Below are 25,725 nucleotides of genomic sequence, written 5' to 3' on the forward strand. Positions count from 1 at the left end.
GTCTGGGCTGGCTTTGAACCACGATCCTCAGATCTCAGCCTCCTGAGTAGCTAGGATTACAGGAGTGAACCACTGGTGCCCGGCTCCTAAAAAAGATTAAGAATGCCAAAAAGAAAAAAAAAAGGAGATTCTATTTGGTAGTGCAGGGGAGGCAGAAACCCACTGGCAGCAGATCCGTTTCTGAAGGGAATGGTGAGAGGTGGAGCTTTCCCAAAACTTGGCTGAGGAAGGAAGATGGAGGATGAATAGAAGCCTCAGGAGACGACAGAATCATGGGTTTGGTCTGCTTTTAGAGTTGGAGGACACACAGAGCTGCATGAAACTGTAAAGCAGCAAGTCACTGGAGAGCCAGTGTGATGATGGTGAAGACAGGCAGGAGAGGCCTGAAGAAGTGACCTGAGGAAGCCAGAAAGAAACAGGCTGTAGGGTAGTATGGGGTGGGAAGGCAGAAGGATAGGTACCTAGCAGGCCCAGAGAGGAGACAGTAGCAAGGCAAATGAGTTGGTGGGCAGGTGGTGAGAAGGCAAAGTAGTGAGCTAGGACGCCGAGAGGTGATAGGGTGGAGACTGAGGCTGATGGTGACACTTGGCACCGTAGCCCCAGGACTTCCTCCAGCAGTGGGCGCTCAGCCGGCCATCCCAAGACAGGTGCCAAGAAAGGGCTTGGCTGGCATGACAATGAGGAAGGAGAGTCTGGATTCAGGCTGTGCTAGAGGCAGAGACAGGCTGAGGGAGCCAAAAGCAGATGGGCCATCGTTCCCAGCCTCTCTGTTCGCCTTTTCTCTGCCAAGTTACCATTGAGGAAAAGTATTCTTGGCTGCCAGGGAGAGCGCTCCGCCAGCCTGGGCTTTGTTGTTAGTAGGAGTTATAGTACGAGAGAAGAGGAAATGACATTTATGGAGCGCTGATCGCATGCTGGACGTCAGCGCTACCATTTAAACTGGGATCAACTGGCACAGGCATTTTACCAAGCAGGAAACAGGCGTAGAGAGCTGGTTGGATAACTCCTCATGTCTCTTCGCTAATCATGGGGCAGGATGAAGATGCAAACCTCTCACTATCAGCTGATCTGGAGACCAGCACCATAACTGTGGCTACCTGAGTCTGCAGAATTGTTCTCTCCTGTTATTTTCTTTTCTGATTATCCACTCCTGGGCTCATTCTTGCTTCCATTTCCCACCCTGTGTCCTTTCCTAACTCTCACGGCCCGCCAAGGCCCTTAACACTGATCGACACTGCTGCTGCTGCAATCAATGCTTCATTTGGCATTTCCAGTATGACTGGCATTCCCAGCCCATTTCAGCTAACAAATACTTTTTTAATCCCTCACAGAGTATAGGTCACCACACTCTCTGATCAAATTAGCTCAAGTGGAATTTCTAGAAGCAGTGAAAAATACAACCTGACAACTCCAGGGAAGTGAAATAGGCTAATGGAATAGAACTGTGCAAATCAGAAACATGAAAAGCCATTGTCCACCAGTAGATGTCACTGTAGAGACACCCTAAGGATGTCAAAGAAAAGGAAACTTGGTATGTCTATTGTGTGTGTGTGGGGGGGGGGGGGGAGGTGGGAAGCAGTCTAAATCCAATCTCAGTAAATGGAATCCTTTATAAAGAAAGAAGGCTTTGGTTTTGTGGATAATTAAAATTGATTTGTTTTATAGGATCATGTTTTGCTTACTATATCAGATTTTTAAGAAAAATCTATACTTGTAAATTCTTTAATCTGTGAAGAAGAAAAATCTCACCCAATCTTTGACTTGTTTATGGTAATTCCTGCTTCAAATGACTACAGTTTCTGCTTTGAGATAGAAAAAAGTTGCTAATGTTCTGTGAAAATAACTCTGATTGGATTTTCCTAATATGAGAAAATGGAATTTTAGAATGTTGGTTTATTTATAGAAAGCACAGAACTTGTATAAGATGCTTTCTCTTTAGAAGTTAGTTGCATGCAGCTGGGTATGGTGGTATATGCCTTAGTTCCAACTACAAGGGAGGTGAAGATAGGAGGGATTGCAGTTTGAGGCTGTCCTGACTAAAAAAAAAAAAAAAAGACCCTCTGTCTCAAAAAAAAAACACTAAAAACCCCAGAAAACAAACAAACAAAAAAACCTAAGCTGGACATGGAGGTTCACATCTGTAACCCCAGCTTTCAGGAGGCAGAGGAAAAGGTTATCACAATCCATGTCTGATTTGGCATAAACATAAGACCTTATTTAGAAAATAAAGCAAAAACAGTTGGAGGCATGGTTCAAGTGGCAGAGCACTTGTCTCACAAGCATGAAGGCCTGAGTTCAAACGCTAATATCACCAAAAAAATTAAAGGCAGTAAATAATTCTTTCTTCCATTCTTTCTTTCTTTTGTCTCTTCTCTTTCTCTCTTCTTTTCCTTTTCTTTCTTTTATCTTTCTTTCATCTCTCCATCATTCCTTTCCCCTTCCTTACTTCCTCCCTTCCTTCCCTCGTTCCTTCTTTCATTCCTTCCTACCATCCTTCGTTCCTTCGTTCCTTCCTTCCCTCCTTCCTACCATCCTTTCCCTGGAACCAAGGCCTTGTGCATGCTAGGCAAATGCTGTACCAGTAAGCATCCCTCTTTCTTTTCTTTTCTTTTTTGTTTTTTTTTTTTTGAGATGGAGTCTGTTGGCCAGGATGATCTTGAACTCCTAAGGACAAAAGATCCTCTTCTTTCAGCCTACATAGTATCTGGGGTTAGAGGCATGTGCTACTGTGACCAGTAATGTTTCTTTTCTCACAAATAAAATAGCTGTACCATTCCCTAGGCATGCAATGGAATTAAAATGCTTTAGACTACAAATGTATCCTAGAATATGAATCCAAATTACCATTTAAGAGACCTATATTAGTTATATATATTTATGATCGTTCAATGATAACTTTTTGCTAGCTTTGAACATAAAAGACAAGATCTGTGAGGTGAGGGCATAGCATTTAAAAGAGTTAATGTTGTCTCTCTAGATACTCAAGGCTTTGTAAGTTGTTTTACTCACACTAGTGGTATGTATGGGCACTGATGCAAGTGTGTGCCATGGTGTGATGAGGAGATCCAACCACAAGAATCACAGAGCATAAACAACTGAACTTGTAGCTCAGGGATTCTGCTTGTGTTTGGAGACTCTGCAACGTGCCTTGGGGCTTTTGATCTCTGTCACTAAAGAATGAAAACACCTGCATTTTCTGTTCATCCCTGATTGGTTTAAAACCCGTCTTCAGTGTAGCACATGCATGGAAGGGTAGGGACACCTCACCCTGGCTGGTCACTCACTTGGGATATGGTAACAGTCTTTGCAGTCTTCTTTGACACGTCTACTCCTCTGTGCGAAAGCGAAATGTGTTCCTCCTTATCTTCTTCGGGACTTGGGGAGTCAAAGATATCAGGGCTTGAAAGGGAAGACTGGATAAAGCCAAAAGAAAATGCTTTTGTCAGAATCATACCTTGGCTGACACAGCTGTTTATGATGCTGTTTGGTTTTCAAAGTGCTGGATGCTACTCAAATTTTGTCTCTCTCTCCTTACAACAGCGATGTAAGGCAGAAAGTAAGACCTGTGGACTAGAGACAGTCACCTAGCTAGTTTGTGGCAGGACTGGATCTCAGAAGCTAAGTTTCCTGAAGCAGGGAATCTTTGTCCTGATGTTTATCCGTCATGTCATCGGTGCAATCATCCATCAATGTCCATCTTTTCCTATTCCCTCCCTCCTGTCTCCAAACATTCGTTGCTATGTGCCTAGCATTGAGGTTAGTACTATAGACTTCATGATGCTGATGGCATGCTCCCTGTGGTCTCTGCCCTGCTGGGGCTGGCAGTGTGATGGGAGGACACATAGTCAGGAGTCTGCCTCTCATTCTCTTCTCCTCTATCCTCAGCTCATCCTTTTCCTTGACCCTTCTCTAGGATCACCAAATCTGTGCACAAAGTGCCTTAAAGGCTGTGCTTGAGAAGAGAGGCAAGGGAACACCAGGCCTGTCTAAGAGCACAGCCCTGTGCACTAGACACAGTACAAAGGAGAAATCCTTTGGTACCTGAGGCTGAATTTCTGCCCCCATTACTGGGGACAGCCAACATCCAACATCATTACAGAATGGCAATATCCTTTGAGCAAGATGCCCTTTTGTGTTTGCTGGTGCTGGAGCTTGAACTCAGGGCTTGGGCATTGTCCCGAGCTTGTTTTGCTCAAGGTTAGTGCTCTACCACTTGAGCCACAGCTCCACTTTCAGCCTTTCCTTTCTTTAGTAGTTACTTGGAGAGAAAAGTCTCATGGACTTTCCTGTCCTGGCTGGCTCTGAACCGCAATGCCCAAGAAGCTAGGATTTCAGGCATGAGCCACAGGAGGCCAAAGGTAGCTTTTCTTCACTGTGAAGATAGTTATGAAAATTAAAAAGCTGGATGAATGGGGAAGGAATTCACCAGGATTCACTTGGTCAGAAATGATTTCTGAGCTAGAATTTCCCTAGTTAAGAACAAAGCAAATGAAATGAGGGGTAGGTGTCATACAGTAAGGAATCTGTGGGTTGTTTTTTTTTTTTTGGTCAGTCGTGGGGTTTGAACTCCAGGCCTGGGTGCTGTCCCTCAGCATTTCAGCTCAAAGTGAGCACTCTATCACTTGAGCCACAGCACCATTTCTGGTTTTCTGGTGGTTAATTGGAGATAAGAGTCTCACAGACTTTCCTGTCCAGGCTGGCTTTGAACCACAATCCTCAGATCTCAGCCTCCTGAGTAGCTAGGATTACAGGTGTGGAGCCACCAGTGCCCGGTGTAGGAATCTGTTTTAAATGAAGAACCTTCAAGGGATTTGTTGAGATGAGCTCATATTTAACCCCACCATTATGACAGAAAAATAGTTCTTGTCAGAATCACCATTTGATATCATTAAGAAAATATTACATCCAGAACATTAGTTATCTTCCGTTTATTTTATTTACTAAGGCAGAAAGTTAATTTTCAAGCAAAACTTTTGCTTTAAAAGGTCTTATTTGTTAATCTTCATTTAATCTGAAAATCCAATTACATATAAATAACTCCCCCCTAACCACCAAGCTTTCTTATTAATCTAGGCTTAACTGCTTAACCACCATGCAATGCCTGGATCCTTTCATTTTGAGATTTTATTCAAAAAGCCGGTTTCCTCCTCAACAACCTATGTTGCATGAGCTGCCAATCAAAGCTTGCTCTCTGAATCCTATAAACATAAATAGCTTCAATTAGAATGACTGGCCCCAGGCTCTGGAATCATAACTGGCGTTTCCTCAATCATTCACCACCAGTGGCCTTTTAGGAATATGTCCTTATCCACGAATCCTATTTGCTATGAAACCCCTACAGGTGCTAACTTTGACAAGAGTAAACAGGAATTCAGTACACACATCCAAATGGGGAAGGATGAGAAAGAAGGGGAGACAGTATGGCCATCACACTACAGGAAAGCACTACTATATCCTGTTTGTCTGATCTGCAAACAAAATCACTCCCTGTAAACTGCCAAACCCTAAGCCACTGAACCATAAGCTTCCTGCAGGCGGTGACCACGTACTTCTCATTCCCAGCTGTGTCCTTTGTACCTGGCACACCGTGTCCAGTCCACAGGAGACAGATGTCTATAAATATCTGTTGAACAAGTGAATCCATAACTGGGTAGTTTAAAAGCACGGTGAAGATGGGATGCCTTTCCTTGATTCCCGCCCCGCCCCCCAAATGCACACAGACTCCTAAGCAAGGGATACATGGAGCAAGGAGGGAGATAATTTGAACTATATTTAATTCTGAAAGCCAAAAGGTCCTCCTGACTTTTTAAAAAAATGTGGATTTTGGAAAGAAAACAAAAACAGTGAAGGATTTAGACAGAAGATGTTAAGAGGTAGGATTGAGAAACTGGAATGCAGAGATGCTAAGGAACGATCCAGAGGTTGTATGTATGTGCATGCTGGGATGGGCTGTGGAGAAGGGAAGGGAGAGGGGAAAGAATGCAGTGCTGCCACAGAATGCTATAGAGGAGTGAAAAAGGAAGCCACTTTTTCAAGTCTTTCTCTCAAAAGGTGCCAACACAGTTAGGTTTGGTTCGTACAAAGCAGAAAAATTTCATCCAAAAATTTAAGCCATACTTCCTGACCCAGCAGATGCGAGAGAAGAGGCTCAAAGGAAGTAGCATTCTTTTTTTTTCTTAAATATGGTAACAGTTCAGGTGGGATTAATGACGAAGTAAAAAGAGCAAATGTCCTGGAAAAGAGAAAACTATAGCAGGTTAATTCCTTAGTGTATCTGGGTGGAGGCTGTAAGGCAATGTGAGATATACACATATCTATGCATATATTGTACATATACACACACATATATGCATACACACATATATGCATACACATTTACATATATACATACATGCATACACATGTATATATGTATATATACATATAAACATATAGAGAAAGGGAGATAGACATATGCAGACACACAGATGGTAGGTAGATAGATAGAATGAACAAATGAACACATGTACTGCTTGTAGTAGATAAATTTAACCTTTGTGAAGGGCAAGTTTGCAATCTGTGGTGAAAACAAATGCACATTTCCCTTCATACCTAAGAGAATAATTTTTCAGCAGCATCAATATTTTTCTACAGTGACATTCACTTGAGTGTTGTTTAGAAAGAACTGGAAACAACATAAATATGCAATAATAATACACTCGTTAGGTACTCTCATATACTCACGTGTTAGAAGAGTCGGCATCCATTAGATGTGCTGTCCTGAAAAAATGAGTAACGACTGGGAAGAAAGGTGTGCAGTATAAAGAAGGACAAGCAAGTTCCAAAACCATGTGATCCTGATTTTGAAGAAATACATATGTGCGTACAAATCCAAAAGAATTCTAAATAGAAGGATATCTAGCAAGAGGCTAGTAGTTCTTTGCTTTGGGGCAGGATTACAGCTAATACATTTTCTTCTTTATGCATTGTGTTCAAATTTGGTACGATGAATGTGTAACAGATTTACAATTAGAGATTATTCCAACAACAAACAAACAAACAAACTTGGACAGGTTATCATGGATGTTTGATTGGTCTCTTCTACGTGACCAGCTGCTTCATAACATTAAAACCAACCTCTGGAAGGCCTGTGTGGGGTTCCAAAGAAGGGTACAGTGATGGGATTTGGGGAAATAAATCTGCTGTACAGTAGAAGATTTAGCAAAGCTTTGTCTTGTTTATAGACCAAACCAGACTTACTCTCCTTTCTCCAATATAATTTGCAACATTTTTTCCCTTACCAATTTCATTTCAGATTCAAACAAGAAGGGATCTAGGAGAGAGAATGAAGGTAGAAACAGGAAATGCCATCTTATTGACAGAATCACACAGAACAAGTAGAAAGAAATACTGCCTGATTCAAGAGGACGCTCTAATCACTTTTAGCTGGCAGTGTAGGCCCTAGCATCCATCTCCTGGTATCAGCAATCAGCCACTTGCAGAAGAGTCCTTAGGTTGAATCACCAGGCATTCTTGCCTTGCAGCTGTACAAATGTGAGAACACACTTACAGAGGTGAGCGACTGGGATGGAGGGCGTCTTCCGGTAGCTTTTGGTCGGCTTGTGGTGGGGTGACTCAGTTTCTCAGTAGATGACACCACAGAGTCAAAACCTTCTAGGTCTAAAACAAAACAATACGATTTTTAAGAACAAGAAAAGATTAATATATTCTAAGCACCTCGTTTTCCTTACTAATCACACTTTCTACCCAAATTATGCTCCATCTTTTCCAAAGTCCATTTATACCCTTGGGTCATTTAATAAAGGTGATTCAAGCTGACTAAGACTATCATTTCATCCTCTGTTTAACATGCTAGCTAGTAGGAGAGAGAAATAATACTTTTTGCTTTCCCTTCAATGGGTATATTCATACATCTTTAAAAAGCCATGGGAATTCTTTATAAGTCCAAGTCCACTTCAGTAGACAGAACATTCCAGAACATTCTTTTTTTTTTGTCAGTTGTGGGGCCTGAACTTTGGGCTCGGACACTGTCCCTCAGCTCTTCAGCTCAAGGCTGAAGCGCCACTTTCAAGCATTTTCTGTTTATGTGGTGTGGAGGAATCGAACCCAGAGCCTCATGCCTGCAAAGCAAGCATTCTACCACTGAGCCACCTTCCCAGCCCAGATCATGTTCTTCTTTAAAAATTTTATTTGATTGTAAAGATGCTGTACAGAGGGGAAAGAACATTCTTGCAGTCTCAAGGTAAAATGCAGTTGTCACAATTCCAACAGCAGGGGCAGGTGAATGCAGATCAGCCATTAATTCTAACAGCCAAGAAGAGCCAGCCAGCCAGCTCCTCCTCTGCTTTCACCACAATAATCTGGCCATCAGCTGTTGTCCTAATGTTAGACTAAACTCCCTAGAGAAGAGCACGCCTTTCCACACAACCCACAGAGCCTGACCCCACTGCTTTGAGAGTCATCGTTCATTGCGGATGCTATCTTCAGCAGGCATCGGTCTGTTCATTCCCTCACCCAGAGCACTCAGTGCTGAGATGATACCAACAAACACCATGAGCCCTGCTCTGAGAGTGCTTCCATCCCAGTGCCTAATGTTGTAAGGAACACAGAACAACAAACAAACAAAAACTGTATTACATGCTCAATGAATTTTGCATTCTGCTTATTTCTCTTAATCCTATATGTCATATTTCTAAACATGCCCCTTTTCTGATTTGATACTGGCGTTTGAAATCTGCCTCGTGCTTGCTACAGAGGAACTCTATTACTTGAGCCAGGCTCATCTGCCCTTTCTGCTTTAGTTATTTTTTGGATAGTGTCTCATTCTTTTGCTTGGGCCTGTCTGGACCTTGATCCTCCTATATATGCCACGGCTCCCCCCCCCCCCTGCCCCTGCATAGCTGGGACAGACAGACACTCACCACCACACCCTGGGCTGGCCTTGAACCATGATCATCCCACTTCTAGAGTACCTTGGGTTCCAGGGATAAGCCACAGCACTTGGCCTAAACATTCTTCATAAATATTTTGTATAATCATCTATGGTACAGAAATTTATCTTTGTTTATTCAATCCTCTACTGTTGAATAATGAGTCTCTATGTCATTCTCTCACCTATTTTTTGTGCCAGTATGGGGCTTGAACCTCAAGGCCTAGGCGCTGTCCCTAAGCTTTTGTGCTCAAGGCTAGTGCTCTACCACTTGAGTCACAGCTTTTCTTTGGGATTTTTTTGGAAGCTATAGAACATAACAGTCTCACGGACTTTTCTGTGCAGGCTGGCTTTGAACTGTGATCCTCAGATCTCAGTCTCCTGAGTAGCTAAGATTATAGGCATGAGCCACCAGCACCCAGCTCCCACCTATTTTTTTCTATTATAGAAATGTGACACACAATGCTGGAGGTATGTCTCAAGTGGTAGATTGCCTGTCTAAAAAGTATAAGGCTCTGAGTTCAAACCCCAGTATCGCCAATGAAAAGTTATCCACACATGTCTTTGACTGCTCTGGGAAAAGGAGTAAGGCCCAGGACAGGGCTTGCTGGTGAGGGTGAGTTGGTAGGGGCACGCAATATAAAAGAGCAGTTGAACACTGGGTGCCAGTGGCTCATGCCAATCCTAGCTACTCAGGAGGCTGAGATTGGAAGATTATGGTTCAGAGCTAGCCTGGGCAAGAAAGTCCGTGAGAATCTTATCTCCAATAAACCACTAGAAAACCGGAAGTGGCACCGTGGCTCAAAGAGTGCTCACCTTGGGCTGAAGAGCACAGGGACAGCGCCCAAGCCTAGAGTTCAAGCCCCATGACCGAGAAAAAAAAAAAAAAGAGCAGATGAAGCCTAGGTACAAAGAGAGGACACAAAACTGAGGAGATGTTGTACAGCCAGGCAGCCAGGCAATCAGGTAGCCAGGGGAGGAGGTGGAAGAGAAGACTGTTGTAAGTTCCAGAAAACAGACCATTGCCAGGAGCCTTGGTGGGGAGTTCCTGGGACTGAGCTGGATTAATTTATATCCTTGCCCTTCCAGGAAGCTAAAATAGTCTCTGGAGGCAAAATTTGATGAAAAGTTAGTATTCAGGAGTCTGAGACTTGGATGATCATAGTTCAAAGCCAGTGTGGGCAGTAAAGTCCATCGAAACTCCATCTCCAAAACTCTAAGCCAATAGCCAGGGTGGAGGTATGGCTCAAGCAGTAGAATACCAGCCAAGCAAGCAAGAGGTCCTGAGTTCAAACCCTCATACCCACCAAAAATAGTTAATGACTTATGAACTCTGGTTCTCTACCTGTGACTGCAGAATAGACTCAACTTGAACAATAACAAAAATAATACCCTGGAACTAGCTCAACTGGTCTGGGGTGCAGCCTCCCCGGGTGATATGGCCACACAATCCAGAGTGAGAAGCTGTACTCTAGCAGATGCTGGGAACTTGAAGGAGGGAGGGACTAGACCCAGTGGAGTGGAGATCAGAGGCCAGTCGGTGAACAGTGGAGTGTTTACGATGTGCTCACGGAGTGCAAGCCGGGCAAGGCAAATTCAGGGAATACATCTTATGAGTAGCGTACATCCTCCAATCCCAGGCTGAGAGATGCTGGTCTTATTTGGACGGGGATGGGGAAGGCAATAAAGGTGCCAGAATGCTTGATGGAAATGATGGCCAAAGACCTGGTAGCTGATGATGAGGCGGCTTGGGAGACGAGGTGGTGGCAGAAGGGAGCCAGCACGTAGAGTAGAATGGGAGAGGGGTGCTAGAGCCAGGAGTACAGATGGGCTGGGCTCAGCATGTCCACTGGCATATAGACATGGCTGAGGCCACATCAAGAAACTTCTGCTGTCACTCTAGGCAAAACATGATCTTCACATGGACCTCCCCTACTCTTCAGCCCACTGCAACAAGTCTACCTGGGAGCTCACGATGTGATAACCTTTGAGATGGTGGCCTGTGGTGACTTCTGCTTTCAGACTAAGGCATGGTATGCGATTTCCATTTAGTCTAAGAGGGAAGGAACTGGTCTCTGTATGCTCTACCGCATTCATTCCTGGGGTAGAGGGAAACAGGGTTGATATTTTGTCAAGGAAAGAGGGAGCAAATCAATGAACATACTATCTCAAGGGAAAATGAGTCCAGGCATGTGGCTTAAAGAGGTGGCTCCTAGCAGGGACATGAGGTGGCAGCTGCAGGGCTGAAGGCAGAATTCTGTGCCAAGGCAGCAAGGGAAGCTTGGCTGGCCCACTTAGCGCTATTGGCTGAGGTTTGTACTCAAAAGACCTGCGCACTCAGAAGCCTGGCCATACTCAGCAAGCATCCACAACAGATGGCGGACAAGACTGCCTCATTTCTGTCACTCACGAGTAAGAGGAGGCTCAGTCCCTCTGGGGGGAGCCACTCTTCGCTTCTTAATGCACACATCCGGCAAGTTTAACTTTCAGCAGTTTTAGCTTGGAAAGAGAGCACTATTAGGAAACAGTAATCAAAGTAAGCTGTCACGAAGGAAAAGTTGCTGTAAGGATGAGAAAGGGAACCTTGGGTTCTCCTACTATGTTTCCATGGACAGAGAAGGGAAGTATACTTCTTTCTCACAGCACAGGGTAAACTCTCCAATGCTGTCACATAAGTTTTCAGCGGCTCAGGGCACGCTCCTCATGACTACAGCTCTGGTGGCTGTATTAAGGAAGAATTTCCATGATGAACCCATTGTGGTGTGAAGCATATGTCCCAATGTTCATGGCGGTTTTGAAATGAATCAAACTGAAATGTGATATAAATTTTCTCAGCCTGGCTGGGAATTTTTCCTCCTAGTAGAAAAAGAGTTTTTTGGTTTTTTTTTTTTTAAATGCCTATCAACTAGTCCCAAGCTATTAAACTGGTAAATGGTGGGAGTCGTTTTGCAAAGTCTCATAAGGACAAGAGGCTCTTGGCTTTTGTGACAGTTGGAAGACAAATCCTTCGCGGACATCCGGGCACAGTTCACATTGGACACAATGGAATCAGCGTGGCCAGGGCCCTGCATTGTTCATGGCGCATGGACTTGCCCATTTTCCATGAAATACAGTCACACCCTATTTAGTTTAATTAGAAATGTACCCTCCTTTTCCATGGTTAGGAGGCAGAGTACCAACAGACCACAGGTGACCTAAAGTACATCTGCTAAAAACACAGAGGCGATATGGTTAAAAGTCTGAGACAGGCCAGCTGACACCAGTGGAACTGCTTGGGAGCGTTTAAATAACTGTTTGTTCATGATAGGCCACCGCTCTGGACTTGAAAACAAAAGAATCTTAAAAGGGGAATTCACTACATTTGTAGCCTGGCAACATGGCTACCACCCAGTCCCTTCTGCATTTCCCCTACAGATCATTAGGCTGGAATTTCTTGTGTGGAACCCCAGTGATACACTCCATACCTCAAGGCCTTTACCACGGCACCAATTGCCATCAGAGAATGATATGCCAAGTGGGTGTGTTCTTGCTGCCTAATTCCTTCCCTAGGATGGAGACTTCGTACCCCAACTTGGACCTCTTCCTGTAAGCCAGATCACACCCTAAGGCTTGGGCTGGGTACTTCGACACTTACCTATCACCCTAACCTCAGCATTCATTATAGTCTATTGACATTGCTTGTGGATTTATCTGCCTCACCTACCAAGCCAGGATCTGTTTTCCCAGGTGTAACATCTCTCCTGGCTTGCTATGAGAGTACAGTAAGTGATTATTGACTAGATTAACAAATGACCTTTCTGAGCTTCCATTTTCCACCATAAAAATGGGAGAATTACCTGAGCCATCAGTTTTACAGGGCTCTTTTCATATAAATGAGAAATCATGTGAAAATCCTTTCAAATCACACAGGTAGAATTTTGTATCTATACACCATGAATGTAGTTGCCAGATTTGAGAATGAGGACCTATATATAAGCAAGGTTAGAAATCCTCTGGCCACTTTTAAGACTTGAGATGAAAAAATATTAAAGCCCTAGGTCAAAGGGACTTTCTCTGCAATAAAGCAGCATCATATGGAACCCTGGACAGGAGAAGAAAATCTCATCCCATACATCAGTCATTCGGCAAATACGGAAAATATGTGCAGACTGAAAAGATGGGCCCATTATTACAGCTCAAATGAACACCTGTGCTCACTGAATCACCAGGGGAAAAATGAGCGGTGATTAGAGCAGCAGGAAAATATACCCTCCAAAATGTATAAGGACAGAGTAGATTAGCTATTGTGTTTGCATTTATAATTCATGTGAAGTTCACAGAACACACTGCCAACAGTATATAAAGGTTGAGTTTTACACGCCAGCTACCCACTATTTTATGCTTACAAACACACACACACACACACACACACACACACACACACACACACGCACACGCACACACAGACTCATTTCAGCTTTACCAAAACTCATATTGGGTGGGCACCACTCAAGTTTACCAAGGTCAGATGTCAGAAAACTTGCTCAGATCACTAGTAAAAGGTACAAAAGCCCCTACACAAGATCCTTTCTACTATAGGACATGAGACAAACAGCAGGAACACTTGACTAATTCAACCCATTTTGAAATTTGAAAATTGTTTCTACAAGAAGGATAAGAAAAGGCACTAGGGGGCTGGGAAGTTGGCTCAGTGGTAGAGTGCTTGCCTTGCATGCCTGAGGCCCTGGGTTTGATTCCTCAGCACCACATAAGCAAAAAGAAAAAAGCCGGAAGTGGCACTGTGGCTCAAGTGGTAGAGCGCTAGCCTTGAGCTGAAGAGATGAGGGACAGCGCCCAGGCCCAGAGTTCAGGCCACATGACCGGACCCAAAAAAAAATATTAATAAATAAATAAATAAATAAATTTAAAAAAAAAAAAAGAAAAGGCACTAGGAAATAGAGTTTTCTTTTGTGAAAAAACCACTCTGTATTCTAGGAACAAACTATTTTTTAAACTAATTTTTAAATCCATTTTATTTATATGTTTTTAAATGGGAAGTAATTGAGGATGGCTTCTTTAAGGAAATTTCTAGCAAGAAATATAAGGTATTAGACAAGTTAAAGGAAAATGTACGGCCATGTGGTAAAATGTAACTTTTATAACACTCATTTGTTTACTCATTAATTCAACTATTTATCAAATATCTCCTTTGTGCTAGGCATAGTGAGAAATTTTGGGAATAAGGGTATGATTGAGCCAGGAGCCTGTGGCTCACTCCTGTAACCCGAGCTACTCAGGAGGCTGAGATCTGAGGATCACAGTTCAAAGCCATCCCAGGCAGGAAAATCCATGAGACTCTCATCTCCAATAAGCCACCAGAAAACCAGAAGTGGTGCTGTGGCTCAAATGGTAGAGTGCTCACCTTGAGCTGGAGAGCTGAGGGACAGCTCCCAGGCCCAGAGTTCAAGCCCCACGAGCAACCAAAAAAAAAAAAAAAAGTATATGATTGACCTGTACTAATACTCTGCAATAGAACTTGCTGTGAGGATGGTAGTCTTTCCTATCCAATATGGCAGCCACTAGCCTATGTGCTGTGGAGAACACAGCCATGGTCCCTGCTCGCATGGAACTTAGAACCACTGAGAGACATAGACCTTACATGTATAATTACAAATTCTACTAGTTATTACAAAAAAAAAGATAAACGATGAAATTAGTAATGACAGCATAGGGACTAAAAGGGGGTCAGAGCGGGAAGAGGCTGAAGTCCAACATTGAGAAAGGCAATGATTCTTTTGAATTGAAAACAAGCAATATAAAATGGCTTTCTACAATTCTTTTAAAAGTTGCTCATTCTAGCCTGGTGCCGGTGGCTCACGCCTGTAATCCTAGCTACCCAGGAGGCAGAGATCTGAGGATCGCAGTTCAAAGCCAGCCCAGGCAGGCAAGTCAGCGAGACTCTTATCTCCAATAAACCACCAGAAAACCAGATGTAGCACTTTGGCTCAAGTGGTAGAATGCTCTCCTTGAGCCGAAGAGCTCAGGGACAGCACCCAAGCCCAGAGTTCAAGCCCCACGACCAACCAAAAAAAAGTTGCTCATTCTAGGAACATATTTGCTATGTAAAATGTTTTAAAAATAACATTCTTTAACTGGGCAACACTGGCTCATGCCTGTAGTCCTAGGGCTGAGATCTGAGGATCATGGTTCTAAGCCAGGTAAGGGCAGGTAAGCCCTTGAGATTCTTATCTCTAACTACTAGGAAAGCCAGAAGCAGAGCTGTAGCCAAAGTGATAGAATGCTAGCCTTGAGAACAAAAACTCAGGGACAGTGCCCAGGCTCTGAATTCAAGTCCAAGGACCAGTATACGGGCACGCGTGCGCGCGCGCGCACACACACACACACACACACACACACACACACACACACACACACACACGCCAGGCTCTGCTAATCTATGAACCCACAATAAGTGGGCAGAAGGTGGGGAATATCCCAAGCTAAATAAATACCATTTGCAATCTGAGGGCTGAGTGTCACTTGTTCCAGCTTGCTTCCACATTTGTGTGCAGAGCTGCAGTTGAATGTGGAAACCTCTATGGATGTAGCAAAGGTTATTGCGTTGTGCAAGACTACCCTTTGTTATGTAAGACTGCTTTGAATCTGATGAAGTGCAAATCCAGATTTGCACTCTCCAGGGAAAAGGGTCTCAGTGTGTAGCAAAGGTATAGATGCTCAAGCCATCAAAGTGGATGTAGAATGTAAAGACCCTGTCCATAGAGAAGCAGGGACCAAGATATCAGGGAGCACATGACACTGGTGCACATGGGTGAGTTTTTCTGAGGTTTGCTGGAAGTCCACATGGCTATTAGACATCCTGATCTTCTCTAAGCCAAAAGCCCTCTGAACTGATACTCCCCACACCCTCCCTCAGTGAGTTATATTCCTTGTTGTAGGCTGACAGGTGAGGGTGGCTTGGGCAGGATGGCACTGTTCACACCAAGCACTATTTGCTCTCCTTGTTTTGGAATAATTCACACTACCAAACATGGTTCCAATGAGATCAAGTAACATGGTCATGTTCTCCCCATTTTCATTTGTTTGGCCATTCTCCTATGTTTCTACAGTATTCATAAGGGTTCCTCCACCCCCCCTCTCCCAGTCTACGGGCATAGTGAACAGTTTATTTATTGCTTTTGCCCTTATTGGATGTGTTGGGGTCAAAGATGTTGGTGGATCCCCTCTTAACTTAGCACAAAGCCAGCTGCCATGATGGGTTTCCCAAGGCCAGAACTGCCCTGTGTAAGGGGCTCACAGGCAGAGTAAGTACCTGGATTTTAGTGAGAATCAATGTCTCTGAGAAGGTCTGTAAGTAGAGCTGTTTGGTTCACAACCAGGAGCAGGCCTCTCCAAGGACCAAGATCAGCCTCCCCCTTCTGAAAGGAATGCTGGTGGCTGGCTTGACCAGATTTACTCAGAGGTAGAGACCTACTCTGTGAGCCCTGAGGGGTGGGTGGGGGCTCAAGGTGCCTCAGGGAGTGAATCTCAACACTTGCACACTGGAAACAAAAATGCTCAGAGGACTACTTGGGCTAATGAGCAATCAAGCAGAAATGAGGTCCATTTCACTTCTGTTGAATCAAGTGACCCTCAGTTCAATCTCTGCTTTGTGTCACCATATTGAAGAAATGCAGATTGTTCTCAAACACTCCAGATAGTAATTTAAGTTTGATTGTGACTTGTACCCTTGAAGAGGAGCCAGAGCTGCCTATGGATGCACATGCATGCCTCGCACTGTCTTACTTGATTGGTTTACAGGAACAATTGCAAATGCTATTCTTTGGCTTGGTTAACAGCGACCACGATCCTGGTTCCAAGGCTGTGTCAGTAGATGATTGAGATGATTGGTAAAGAAGATTTGCCTGTGGGAGCATGGCGTGCTTCTCAGATGAAAGTGCTTCTGCCTTAGCAACTCACTCCAGGACAGCTGGGACTTGTAGCTATCTATTAGGGCGCGTGCACGCGCACGCACGCACGCACTCTCTCCTCTCTCCTCTCTCTCTCTCTCTCTCTCTCTCTCTCTCTCTCTCTCTCTCTCCCCCCCCCCTCCCTCCCTCCCTCCCCCCTCCCCCTCCCTCTCCTCTCTTCTCCTCTCTCCCTCTCCCTCTCTCCTCTCTCTCTCTCTCTCTCTCTCTCTCTCCTCTCTCTCTCTCTCATTTTCAAGAACTCTCCAAATGTTACTCTCAGAGTTCTTGGTGGCAAGGTGCACTATGCCCTATGAAACCTGAGAAACTGCTCAACCACTTCAAGTGCTGCAAGGACCAATAACCAGCTCTCTAGTTCCAAAGGAGGTATTTAATTAAAAAATGCTCTTGCGGAGCACTGGTGGCTCATGCCTGTAATCCTAACTACTCAGGAGGCTCAGATCAGAGGATCACGGTTCAAAGCCAGGCTGGGCAAGAAAGCCTATGAGACTCTTATCTCCAATGAACCACCAGAAAACCGGAAGTGACCCTGTGGCTCAAGTGATAGAGCGCTCACCTTGAGCTGTAGAGCTCATGGACAGTGCCCAGGCCCAGAGTTCAAACCCCACGACTGGGAAAAAAGTTCCTAATTTAATATTCTAAGATATATCGGACAGGAAAGCCAAAGCTAGGAGATCTAAGTCTTCCCTCAAAAGCTGTCTGAGAAATCCCTAGGGATGATTTTTTATAGTACAAATTTTGTGTTAATGACATTATTAAATTGTTTTATGTATGTCTTCTTTGGTTTTACTGTATAGAATACAGATTTAGAATTCAGTATTGATCAAATTTTATGTGTGTTCTCCTTTAATATTCACTTAAATCCTAGCTTACAAAATCACTGAACAATATCTGCTTCCTCCTAGTTGGTTAAGCTGCCTGGGTTTCTTTATTCCCTGTTCTTTCACTCTAAAACCACAAGTCATTAGGCCCCTTCCTCACAGGCTGTTGATGATGTGAAAGTAAACAAAACTCCTGGCAGGTTTCCAGTGAATATTAGTTGCTTCTTGCTTTTCCCTTGCTTTCATCACTACTAATTTCTGTTCTTTTTTTTTTTTTAATATAGGTCTTGGGGCTTGAATTCTGGGCCTGGGCACTTGCTCTGAGCTCTTCAGCTCAAGGCAAGTGCTTTCCTACTTGAGCCACAGTGCCACTTCCGGTTTTCTGGTAGCTTATTGGCGATAAGAGTCTCATGGACTTTTCTGCCAAGACTGGCTTTGAACCATGATCCTCAGATCTCAGCCTCCTGAGTAGCTAAGATTACAGGCGTGAGCCACCGGGGCCCAGCTCCACTACTAATTTCAATACTATAAAATAAGGATACTGGAAGAGGAGAGGCCAAGAAATGGAAGATGACTTCTCTCTCTGATGTACTGGAGGAGTAGATGCATCATCAGACTATTACATATACAGGTACAACCCTTAGAAGCTCAACTGTACCCCAAAGAGGAATTATAGACTTTTTTTTGTCAGTCATGGGGCTTGAACTCTGGGCCTGGGCACTGTCCCTCAGCTTTTCAGCTAAAAGCTAGTGCTCTACCACTTGAGCCACAGCGCCACTTCCAGTTTTCAGATGGTTAATTGGAGATAAGAGTCTCAGATCTCATCCTCCTGAGTAGTTAGGATTACAGGCGTGAGCCACTGGTGCCCAGCAGGAATTACAGACTGTTGTTAGATGCTTTACACCACCCTCACCCCCCAGATATGCTTAGAAAACACTGCTAAACCTTTCTATCACCACAGCTGTAATCAGCTATGTATCTATATCCATGTGGGCCTAAATTTAAGGAAATGTGAAACAATTTGCCTATTCAACATCCTAACGAAACTTATGTGCATCCTCCAAAATGATCCCACTACAAACTGTTAGAAAGCTTTTCTAAGATATCTAAAGCATAATTCTATGTTTACATACAACTCAGAAACACCAGTGTGGTATTGTTCTACACAATCACAACTATTTTATAAAGTGGGGCAAAGGGCCACTTCTAGTTCCACACTCTCAGATAAATGGTATTTATGTATCTTTTTATATCACTGGGACTTCAGTGTGTCTGGAATGTTTTTTTCCCCTTTCTAACAGCTTTACTGTGGTATAAGTTATAGTCCATAAAATTCACTCATTTTAGGTATAGAATTTAATTATTTTTAGTAAATTTGCAGAGCTCTGTGACAATCACCTTCTAGAACACTGCCAATTTATCACCAGTTTGTTAGCATTGGTGGCATGCCGCTATCAAATTTATCTTTTTTTTTTTTGGCTCTTAATAGCATTCTTAAGGCACAAAGAAGTACTTTTACATTTTTTTGGTCCAAATGAATTATGGCTTCCAAGCATCTATGTGAGATGTGAGGACAAGCTCAAGTCAGTCTTCGTAGTTTGCAAACCATGTCCACGACCCAGGTTCTCTAACCTTTAAAGATAGAAACTAGGGCTGGGAAGGTGGCTCAGTGCTTGTCTTGCATGCATGAGGCGCTGGGTTTGATTCCTCAGCATCACATAAGCAGAAAAAGTTGGAAGTGGCACTCTGGCTCAAGTGGTAGAGCACTCACCATGAGCTGAAGCACTCAGGGACAGCTCCCAGGCCCAGAGTTCAAGCCTCAAGACTGACAAAAAAAAAAAAAAAAAAAGGTAGAAACTACTGGCTCCCAAATCAACTAGAGTGTAGCCAATTTGGTCACCTGTGGTCAATTCAAACACACTCAAAATGTGTTTGGTGGGTCAAGTGGAAAACCAAGGCAAAAATCTTCCCCTTCTTCAAGTGGGAGGGGGTGATGTAAAGAAGCAGAAGTGGGAATGGTTTGAGGAGACTTGAATAGAAGAGGGGAAAAAACCCAACAGTTCAAAGATGCCAAGCAACTGAGGAGGAATGATAAAGGCTTTCTCTAAGTCAATTAGTTGAAGTGAGGTGGCTTAGTTCACAGGCTGCTTTCCATCTGGAGGCCTGTTGCTATGTTCTTTGGTAGGAAAGGAACTGAAAAATCTCTTGTATTGAAATACAACAATAAATCCTGCGATGCAGTGGGAACTACAATATAAGGCATAATAAAAGTAAATGTTATGGCACTTGACTTTGTGGCCTATAATCTCTCATTCAATCGGAACAGAGGTTCTTCTGTCAGCAAGAGAAAACTGGACAATTTAATTTTCTTTTCTATTCATAGGCAGGCCTGTGTTGGAGCTCTTCCATGTTTTCTATTATGTTACTTGAAATATGGCTGCATAGTTTGATACAAACAATATCTCAATTTGACATCAACAACTTAGTTTTGGACCAATTGATTTCATTCTAAATTATTGCTGGCTGACAGAGGCTGGGAGCTGCCCACACAAGATCTGAAAGAGCCATGTTCTCTAATTTAATATTATAATAATTTTAAATTACAGCTTTATTAGGAGGAAACAAAAATTTATTTATAGCTAACAATGATGGTTTCTAATGGCTTCAGGGCTGTATTATGCTATTCACTGCAACCCACATTTGGACAACTTCAATTGTCTGAACCACTAGCAAAACGTTCTCAAACAAATAAGTTCCTCCTTGATTCAGAGCAATGAACAAATGCTACAAAAACAGCCCTAAAGAGAGCCACCCCTCTGAAATATCTAGTTCTCCTTGACCAACCCACCTACAAAGAACATTTCTGTTTGGGTTTTTAAAGAAATCCTGCTTAAAAAAATCTGCTCCTCCTTTGGCCCCTGTGAGGTTAAAGATACCGCTTTTCCCTTTACCTCTCTGACCCAACAGATACTTCTAAGCAGACAACCATATTAATAAAAAGCATTTGTATCTTCTTTTCTGTGTGTATGCCAGTACTAGGGCTTGCACTCAGGGTCTGGGCACTGCTCCTTAGCATTTTTTTGCTCAAGGCTGTCCTCTACCACTTGAGCCACAGATCCACTCTAGGCTTTTTGGTGGTTACGTGGAGATAAGAGTCTTACACACTTTCCTGGCTTTTAGGTACTATCCTCAGATCTCAGCCTCCTGAGTAGCCTCCTGAGTAGGATTACAGGCATGAGCCACCAGTGCTGGGCAAAGTGTTTGTTTCTTTAAACAACCCAACATGTGATCTGACACAATTCTGGTTATCAAGGTAAAGAAGTTGATGAAAATGTTGGCATTTACAATTCAGGAAATAGCTCAGAGTTTATGGAAATTATGGAAGGCCAAGGACTGGAAGCAGCAGATTCAGCACTCAAACCTGTATCTGCCAACATCACTCCTGGGCTCATTTTTCCACCACTGCTTCCAGACAGCTCTCAATCTCTATCTCAAACCCCTACCAGTCTATAAAGCCTTAGACTTCCACTTTCAGACTTCATTTAGTACTAACATGGAATATCTAGCCAAATCTGAGTCAACATTTTCCCCCAAACCAGCTCCTCCTTCTGCCATACTTATTTCCACCCATGTTATTTTTACCCTAGTCACTTGATTCCACAAACCTCACTACTGCCATATCACTCTCTCTTCTTCCCTGTTCCCACACCCAATCTAGGAATCATTCTAGATTGCTTCATCCCTTCTTTCCAAATCCTTTTGTAAGCAGATGCTTTCTGCCTCTCTTTACCTCTTAGCCCAGCTATCAAATAACCTGACTCCTTGACACCTAGCTTTCCTTCATTGGATTGATCCTCCAAAGCTCTTCATCATTTATTATCTTTAAAATGATGCCCTGACATTTACCCTAATGTTTACAAAAAAGACCACACTAAAGCTACCAGCACAACTATGTTTATTGCAGCATTATTTACCATAGCTAAGATATGGAACCAACCCAGATGCCTCTCAGTAGATGAATGGATCAAGAAAATGTGGTATATATACACAATGGAATTCTATGCCTCCATCAGAAAGAATGACATTTCCCCATTTGTTAGGAAATGGAAAGGCTTGGAAAAAATTATATTAAGTGAAGTAAGCCAGGCCCAAAGAAACATAGGTCCCATGGTTTCCCTTATTTGCAATATCTAGTATAGGTATGAGTCAAGCGGAAAAGGTCAGATAATGTGATGTTAGGAAAACGAACCCTTAAATATGTATTTTAATGTTTTTGTTTCTTTCATGCATGTGTTTCTAACGCATTTATAAGCTTATTTCTTTGTTGCTTTGTATGTCCCTCCCCCACAGTGTAACCCCCGCTTTCACTATATTTGATGTCAGTATAACATGTGGAGGAGATGGGGACAAACAATTCGTTTAAGGATTCAGGTGGACCTGTTGCAACAATGAGAAATACAAAATGTCATGTCAAAACCAGCTTTACAATGTCGGTGTGTGGGGGGAGGGGGGGTATGATTGGGTGGGGGGGAGGGGGGAGGCTGGGAAGGGAGGTGAAGGGTAAACAAAGGAGGAGGCTGCAATGCTTGGTAAGAAATGTATGCATTATCCTGCCCATGTAATTGTAACCCCTCTGTACAGTATCTTCTCAAATAAAATAAAATTAAATTAAAAAAAAAAATGATGCCCTGATCATGTCACTCTGATGTCAACCATCAATGGCTCCCACTGCCTATAGGAGAAATTACAAATCCCACCACCCCCTTTCAAATTCAGTCTGGTCCCTACTTACATTTCCAGAACATCCGCGTCCTCCGCACAAATCTTCTACTGTACCCAAGCTGGACTTTTATGTACAGATACCAGTACTCACCACGTGATCACTGCCCTCCCACCTCTCCAGCCCCAAACCACACCACTCAACCTAATCTACCTTCCAGGTACAGATAAGCAGTCCTCTTTCTAGGAGCATGTCCCGGAACCCTAGCTCCAGGGAACATTCTTTCTTCTGAACAACATTGCTTTCTATTATCCACGTACTACTTATACAGACCTTCAGCATTACCTTACTTTTTGTCGTCTCAGTGGCCCCAACGGATCTAATCCCATGGAAATAGGCCTGTATATGAAGGCCTTAGCATCCAGACAGCTTTGCATTTGGGTACTAGGCACTTAAACATTTACTGGTTGATAGCTCCCAACCATCCTTTCTTGCCATATAAATTATGCGTGTGTGTGCGCGCACAGACACACACACACACACACACACACACACACACACACACACACACACACAGAGTTGCCAACTCAAGAGATTACAGTTTTCTGGGATTAATGCTTGCTTGGCAAAATGAGAGAACCAAATCTCTAAGCATCATCTTTCTCAAATACATACAACTGGTGCTTAGTTTCCAAAGTATGAAAAGCTTTTCTATTTTCTCTTCTACTCAGTTATACCCCAATGTTTCCAAATTATCTGGTCCGACTGAAAAATATACTATTCACGTTTTGGCAACAACCATCTGACATATCTCCACACCCAAAGAAATCAAGGGTCAAAGGACAATACTCTTAAAAGGCAAGACATATTCTACTGTATATCTGCAGGTGGGAGAATGCCCCCCTTCCTGTGTGAGGCCCCACAAGACCTTTACCAATACTTCCACCCGTTATTCACACTAGCTTAAAATGGAGCCCAGATAGTGAAGCACAGTGGAATATTGGAACTTAATCAGGCTTGTTCTCATGATTGCCTCCCATTCACAGCCACTCACTGTTCTGCTCTTCCTTGCCCTTTAACCAGATCAAGAGCTACAGCAAGCCAGAGTTGTTTTGCTGGTATTGCGTCAGCCTAAGCTGTCAGGTCCTGCTTCCTAAAGGCTGGCTGGGGATATAAACCAGGTTCTGGAAACTGCACAAGTACTTTTGGTATTTACAGTCACAACCACACATTGTACCCACAAGCCTTCCCAAGGTCAGGCCAGAGACTATGGGTCATCACTTTGCAAGGATGCAAATCTATTAGCAGATTTAGAAGAAAACAGTACCTAAACTGGGAAGTAGCACCAATCAAGAAGAATGCCCATGTCAGACACTTCAGTGCTTTTTATAAGGCCAGCCAACTGCTGGCCATTTGTTTCTAAATTAAGTGGCCAACACAGATGAAGCTGGAAATCTATCTTCCGTGTCAAATCAATCCAGATAGTGATTGCCAGAGGTTGGGGTGAGGGGTGGGGATGGGAGGCAGGAGGTGTGATTATAATAAACACCACAAGGGATGGAGATACTTTGTACTTTGACTGCGGCAGCAGATACACAAACCTGCACATATGACAAAATTGCAGAATACTCAATGTCTACACAGATATTGCAAAAACAGCAAATCTGAGTAAGACTAAATAGACTTTTTTGTTGCCAAATGCCACACTGTAGTTCTGTAAGACATACCATGGGATAGAGGCAGGGGCTGGATAAAGGATGTGCAGACCTGTGTGTAGTTTTTTAAAACTGAGAATCTACAATGACTTCTTCACAATAAAAGGTTTAACTGAGCCTAGTGCCAGTGGCTCACATTTGTAATCCTAGCCACTTAGGAAGCTGAGATCTAAGGATCACTGTTTGAAACCAGCCCAGGCAGGAAAGTCCATGAGACTTGGATCTCCATTAAACTACTCAGAAAAAGCTGGAAGTGGTGCTCTGGCTCAAGTGGTAGAGTGCTAACTCTGAAGAAAAGAAGCTCAGGGATAGTGCCCAGGCCCAGAGTTCAAGCCCTAGGACTGGCAAAAAACAAAAACAAAAACAAAAAAAACTGAAGTTAAAAAAATTAAAAATGAAGCCCTCTATAATAGTCTAAGAGAGAGTACTAACTTAGGACCATAGTAAGTACAAATAAGGGATTCAAAGTTTAAAATCTGACTCTGAATCTAGACTTCCTAAAATGGCTATCGCCCAGGTCAGACTTCTAGTAGCCTCAACTCCATCCAGATATATTTCTACCATTGACTTGCTTACCCAGAGTGATTTTACTCATTTCCTGTTTATCTCATCGTGGTCTTGACCTTGGGAAAATTCACTCATGGTGGTTGTACTAAGTGGCAATTACCATACCAAAGCTCATTTTCAAGTCAAAGTGAAGACACTTAGAGCTGCATCTACAATGAACCCTGACATTACACATTTGCACTCGTTGACCTTTTTAGGCCAAATAGAAAATCTAAACATAAGTACTCAGGCCTACTTTTGCCAAAAAAAAGGTTTACTCATCATTTTCTTTCATTAGACCTTGCAAACAATTTTGCGAAAGCCAGGGAGTAAAATTCTAGGCATTCTGATTTCCTGTGGAAACCACCATGAATTTCTTTCTGGATAAAACTTGACACCTAATGCCAAGTAAGAGCTGGCAGCCTGGCATTTCAATGGTCACATTAGTTCTCAGCACACCTCAAAGGGGACAAACTACACTATGAAATGCTTTCTTAACTCTGCAAAGAGAAACAAAACAATGTCCTTACTCACCAATGTCATTGCCGCGGTCAGAGAGATCCTTGTCCAGAATTCCAGATAGAGAACTTCCCACCAAGTCAATCTTGGGACCGTCACCCCTACATTAAAAACACAAGTCCAGAATTTAGTAAATACTGTGTGTTCTTGTCATTCTGTCAGCTTTGTTGTGGCACACGTATTGAGAAGAATGTTATGCATGAGGCAAGTGACACTGTTATCTGTGAAAGAGCCACTGGGAGCCCGTGGAAGCCAATGAGCTGTCCAGCCTCATGGGCCATGGAACAAACTGGCCAGCAGACTGGATACCCCCCCTCTTCTGCATATATTTTCAAAGATGGCTATTTTAATAAAGACTGTTCACCACTGTACCTCTAGCAACAAACTTCTACTGGGTACAGAGGATGGCCAATAAGCACTGGCAAACTGGGAGCTGCCCTTTTAAGGAACACAGAATTTAGCCAATGTTGCTTGTCAAAGGTCAGCTACTTTTAACCTTGAGAAAAAGGTT

At 43.2% G+C, this 25,725-nt stretch overlaps 1 protein-coding gene across 4 annotated transcripts in view; it reads right to left on the reverse strand.

The window, feature by feature from the left end:
* The window catches only part of Sh3kbp1 (SH3 domain containing kinase binding protein 1), a 340,250-nt gene that overhangs the window by 7,194 nt on the left and 307,331 nt on the right, over positions 1-25,725 (reverse strand). For 3 of the 4 annotated variants that reach the window (XM_042670511.1, XM_042670510.1, XM_042670513.1), the window contains 3 exons: positions 25,230-25,315; positions 7,550-7,659; positions 3,285-3,413 (listed from right to left, as the gene is read on the reverse strand). In XM_042670511.1, coding sequence (XP_042526445.1) covers positions 3,285-3,413; positions 7,550-7,659; positions 25,230-25,315 — 325 coding nt within the window. The remainder of the gene's footprint in view (positions 1-3,284; positions 3,414-7,549; positions 7,660-25,229; positions 25,316-25,725) is intronic. The other variant, XM_042670512.1, reaches the window with a different exon arrangement.

The sequence above is a fragment of the Dipodomys spectabilis genome, unplaced genomic scaffold (assembly GCF_019054845.1).
Source record: "Dipodomys spectabilis isolate Male_0828 unplaced genomic scaffold, ASM1905484v1 ptg000564l, whole genome shotgun sequence".
NCBI lineage: Eukaryota > Metazoa > Chordata > Mammalia > Rodentia > Heteromyidae > Dipodomys > Dipodomys spectabilis.